This window comes from Fukomys damarensis, unplaced genomic scaffold (genome assembly GCF_012274545.1).
Source record: "Fukomys damarensis isolate Sample0158 unplaced genomic scaffold, DMR_v1.0_HiC HiC_scaffold_5, whole genome shotgun sequence".
Taxonomy (NCBI): Eukaryota; Metazoa; Chordata; class Mammalia; order Rodentia; family Bathyergidae; genus Fukomys; species Fukomys damarensis.
In genome coordinates, this window is record NW_022900917.1 from 67,342,695 (window position 1) to 67,348,080 (window position 5,386).

General features: G+C 49.4%; 1 protein-coding gene across 2 annotated transcripts in view; it reads right to left on the minus strand.

The window, feature by feature from the left end:
* Window positions 1-5,386, minus strand: part of LOC104853330 (zinc fingers and homeoboxes protein 1) — a 46,287-nt gene that overhangs the window by 4,611 nt on the left and 36,290 nt on the right. For both annotated transcript variants that reach the window (XM_033760847.1, XM_010611248.3), the window contains exon 5: window positions 998-1,130. In XM_033760847.1, the coding sequence (XP_033616738.1) occupies window positions 998-1,130 (133 nt within the window). The remainder of the gene's footprint in view (window positions 1-997; window positions 1,131-5,386) is intronic.

The following is a 5,386-nucleotide window of genomic DNA, read 5'->3' on the forward strand; positions in this document are numbered from 1 at the left end:
CTTTCTTTTTTTTTTTTTTTTTTTGGAGACAGGGGCTTCTTATGTAGTTCAGGTTGGACTTGAACTCACTATGTAATCCAGGCTGGCCTCAAACTCGTGGTGATCCTCCTGCCTCAGTCACACCCCACCCCCCACCCCGTGCTGGGACCACAAGTGTGTACCATCAAGCCTGGCCACTTATTTTAAATATCAAAAATAGGCAAATTTATAGACAGAAAGAGCTCAGAGGATCCCTGGGTGGCAGGAGGAGGGAAGGGAAGGTGCTGTTTGATGGATGTAGCTCTGTTCGCAAGACGAAAACTGGAAATACCATGGTGATGGTGGGAGAGCACTGAGCAGGGTCGGTGCCGCTGCACGTTAAAAGGAGTACGAGCAACAAACAGTATACCTACAGGTAGGCACAGAATGTTTTAAACATACCTAAGTGTATATACTCAGAGTAAGAGAGAGGGAGAAAGGAAACTTATAAAAGTGACATTAAAAAAAAGGAACAAAATTAAAGTACATGGAAGAAATACAGGGGAGAAACAGCAATGAAGCCTCTGAGAAGGAAAAGGATTTAAAAGTGAATAGTCCACAGCTGCAAAGCTGTAGGAAGAAAGGGGAAAACTGCTGGGAAAGGCCCAAGTGAACTTTCGCAACAGCTCAGTGGTTCTGCCGCCTGCCTTGTAAGCTCAAGGTCCCAAGTTTGATCCCTGGTACCAAAAAAATAATAAACTAAAATGGCATTTGTGTTTCTCCACAGCCACCAGAGCCATGAGCAGGCGGAGCAAAGGGAGCTCCGGGCTGCAGTCAGTGCTGCCTGCTCAGACCTGACCTCAGCCATGGCCCTCCGCCGAGCCCCACAGCACATTTGTTCTCTCACAGAAGGTGAAGGCAAGTGAGGACTGAAGGCTGAGGAGGTCACTTAGCCTCAAAAGGCACCAGATGGAGGGAGACAGAAGTGCTGGGATGAGGTTGGGTCTGGTTTTGCCAAAGTACTTAGTGCCACACTCACCTCAGTGACCCGCAGGAGGGTGTCCTCTGGGAAGTGGAACCCTTTCATTCTGTCTTCAATTTCCTGCTGAGTTCTTAAGTTCTTCTCCAAAGCAAACGACGTCTGCTGAGACTCCGTGAGCTGAAGTAAAAGCCTGAAAAGCCAAAAGCCTTTGTGCAGCTCCACATAGGACCAGGATGACAGGGGACCTTGGGCTCGGGGCTGAGGCTGCCTGGAGGATGGAAGGCTGCACACCCACAACTACAGCTTGATCCCAGCGACCCTCTGCTCCCCAGAAACCACCCACCTGTGTCTTTAACAAAAACTCCTCAAAAAGAGTGTAAGGGAGTGACGCCTCACGCGAGCTTCCTGTGAAAGGCAAGGGACCGAAGGCACAACAGTTAAAGAGAAAAAGCTTTCACCATGGCTCCTCTAAGCCCAGGCTCCATGACCCTTCCAGTCCCTGGACCACTGTAACTGGAGCCCAAGGACTGGTTAGCACTGCCGGCACCCCCAACACAGCAGGGCCACTCCAGAGGACCCCTGCGTCAGCATCACGACCCCCCCATCTCTCTTCCCTCCTCCTGCTGCTGCTGTGAAGGTGTGGGTTCCCCATCTCCCTCGGGCTCTCCGGCCCCAGCTGTTACCCCTACAGGCACTCACTTCCACAGAGCAATGTGAGACACAGCTCCAGGCACGAGAGACTGGTGAGGAGGACACATGGAAGGAGACAGACCACACAGATGAAATGGCAGGCAGTGGCTGGGTGAATGGCATACACCTGCGATCCCAGCACCTTGGGAGGCTAAGGTAGGAGGATTCCACGTTTGCACCCAGCCTGGCCAACTTGTGAGACCCTATCCCAAAATAAAAAGTAAAGGGTTGGGGATTTAGCTCAGTGGTTCCGGAGCCTGACTCGCAAGCACAAGGACCTGAGTTTGATCCCCAGTACCAAACAAACAAACATAAATAAAAAAGGCTGCAGATGGAGCTCAGTGTGTCAAACCCCACTATAAGAAAGAAGTAGGGCAGGCAAAAGAAGGAAAGATTAATTTCAGGCAGTAACAAGTGCTATGAAACAATAATCAAGGGAGAGGGCTGCATGTCCCTTCAGATGTGGTAACAAAGGAAGGTTTCCAGAGAGACTGTGGAAGCCAAGACCTCTCTGACAAGGGAAAGGAGGGAGGCAAGGCCTGGCTGGGGGAAGGAGGCCGCAAGACAAGAACTAGCTCAATAGCTCTTCATGGCCACAGCACCGCTGGGGCGGTCAAGGCAAGGCAGGGCAATTCCAGCCTTGCCTGCATGTTAGGGAATGTTGCTAGGGACAAGTGCCCTCTCCAAACTCAGGTTGAAATCTAACTGCTATTAGGATGGTACAGAGAGCTGGGAATTGAAGGGTGACCAGCAGGAATGGGTTACACACATCTCAGGAGTGACAAAGAGGATGCTCCCTCAGTTCCACTCCAGCACTCACAAGCTCTCCCTGTGCAATGCCCTCTGCCACGCTGTGGTGTGGTGTGGCAGGAAAGCCCTTACCAGAGGCTGGCAGCTTGATCTCAGACAACGCAGCCTCCCAGACTGTGAAATACATGTTTTTTCTGGATAAATGAACCAGTCTGTGGTGTTGTGTTATAGCAACAGCAAACTGACACGTGGAACTCCTGAACTACAGAGGGTGGTGTGGAGTTTTCTGAAGGAGCAGGACCTAATGCACTTGTGACCTCTACACACCGGCTCCCCTCCTCCACTCTGTAAGCTGCTGGAACACACAGTCTGCACTTCCTCCTTCTACTGCATGTTCATCATTCCTCAGCCCTAAGCTCTCTGCAACGTTCCAAGCCGAGTGGAACTACTTCCTCGGTAGTCACGGGAGACCTGCTACCTCTCAAACCCTTCCTGACTGCTGCTCTCCCTGCTGACGGTGCCTCAGCTCCAGCTCCCATCTTCTCAGTGTGACTCCTAGTTCCCAACAAGAGCTCTGGCTGGTTGCCACAAAGGCACTGGACCCCTGCACATGAGGCCTAAACTCCTCCTCAGCCCCAGCGCTGCCTGGCGGTCTGTGTGTTCCTCCTCACCACACACTCAGGACAGACCCTCAGAGTCTCTTCCTTCTCTCTGCCGCCATCGTCCACACACTCCCACCCGGTTGCGGCCATCAGCACACCACTGCTCCTCACTGGTGTCCCAGCCTCCACATGCCACTTCCCAGCATCACCCTGGCCAGCAATCTCCACTGCACCACAGCTTGGGTCACACTTCTCCAACCTGCAAAACCCCCACACAGGACCAAACGCTTTAAGATGGCACCTTGTGTGCCGAACCAGTAATAAAACAAAACAGGTGGCATTTTCCAAGTGCCCACCACACACAATGCAACAGAGCAAGGTGTCTGGCTGCTTCAATTCTACAGCCCCTCAAAAGAGATGTTCCCTGCCCCGACCTGTCAGGATGGGGCAGGTGGAAACCAAGACCTCAGGTCATCTGCACTCGGTTGGATGTCTGGCAAGCGGAATAGGCCAGGCTCACGTGTGGCCACACTTGGCCTTGCCTGCCCTTCTCAACGTGGTGAGGTAAAGCGTATCAGGTTGTAGCCATGCCACTGTGGAAGTGATTTTAACTGCTCCTTACTCTATGAAGCAGGGTTCCAATATGTACCCCAAAGAGGGTGAAGATTAAGATGGAGTAATGTATCGGAGCATCTAGACTTCGTGTCAGTGATGAGCTTTTCTCCCCAGGCATGCACCCACCTCCAGGAAAGGCGGTGTCCTTCCTGCCCCAAAAGCTCCTTGCGCTGGTCTGCACGGGGTCCCACTCAGCCGCTCACAGACAACTTCACGCCCATGAGAGGTCCATATGTCCAGCTGGCTGGACATACATTTTCCCCAATGCAGTGAAAAGTGAAAGGAAAGAATGGCTTTTCTTTTTCTTTTAGGCCTCATACACATGCTTTGAAATAAAAGTGACAGAATCAATGCTAAATAAGCAACGGACAAATTTTTAAATCTGCCATTTCTTAGATAAGCTTCACTGTCACTATTTCTTCAATTCTCCAGAGTTAAAAATAATCTCTAGAAAAATATTAAGTCAGAAGCACCGGGAAGCAGCCTGGGCCCCGATCCACCGCGGGAAGGAGAAACACGCCTGTTCCCAACCCAGCCACCATCGCTCAAGCGCAGGGAAGGTAGCCGCGCGGGCGCCCCTGAACCCCCATAAGCCCCCGCACTCTCAGACCTCCTGACTGTGCCAGTCTTTGGACCCACTCTGCAAAGACAGAGGTGGTCATCAAGGGTATTTTTCTGAGTTCCCAACTTTGAACATCTTTAAAGAAAGGGCGTGGGAAACCTGTAATAGAATGTTGTGGAGTTCAACCATTCAGAAGGATGGGGAACTCAATCTGGGCCTTGCAGCCCGAGGTCAGTCAGCGTCATGGGGTTCAGCCATCAGCTAACTGAGATCAGGGGTCTTGCATCCTCGCTCTGTCTGAGCCATTAAATGGTAAATACACTATATTGAAATTTTGTTCACTGCAGACATGTTCTGGACTGCTTCTTGATTTCAATTTAATTCAAATGATTTAAGGGTGATAGACTAGTGACTACCAAAGGTGGTCAGTGTCCAAGTTGTGCTTGATCTTAATGTGTCGCTGATTGTATCAGTTGGGATAAAGCATTGCGGTTGATTTGATGAGCTGTTTTCTCTGATGTTATGAAGATGAGAATGTCTGTGGGTCGTTCTGAGACACAGAAGTTAGGGGGCAACTATATCAGGAAGATTTGGGTGATAATCCAGAGATTAAACCAAGGACAGTCCGACAACAAAAATTAAAATAAGAAAACACTTACGCAAGACACAAGGACAGACTTCCAGTTCACCAATGGCAAACAGTAGGGCAAATGAGGATGAAAAGGCCAATAGTGAACCACCAGGACACCCTGAACTGAAAGCACAGGAAGTAACAAAACAGATCAATCAGGCTCTAGAAAAATTCAAAACAGAAATAATTTCCCAGATAACCATAGAGATAGTGAGCAAAATGGAAGTCGTGATTCGAGACTCTAGAGCAGAAACTGACAAAAAAATAGATGAGCTCAGGACCATGATAGAAGCCATGAAGGCCCAGCATAAGAAATGGAAAAAATAAATGCCCAACATAGGAAAGAAATGGAATCCATAAAACAGATTCAAACAGATATGCAGGAGATTAAACACTCTATTGAAAGTGTATGCAACAGAATAAAAGAATGAGAACATAGGCTCTCAGATATAGAAGATAAGATTGCAGTCAATGACCAGGAAAAGAGAGGTCTCTTAAAAACAGTAAGAGATCATGAGAAATCGATCCAACAACTCCTAGATGATGCAAAGAAGAATAACATAAGACTGATAGGAATACATGAAGTAGCAGGAGAA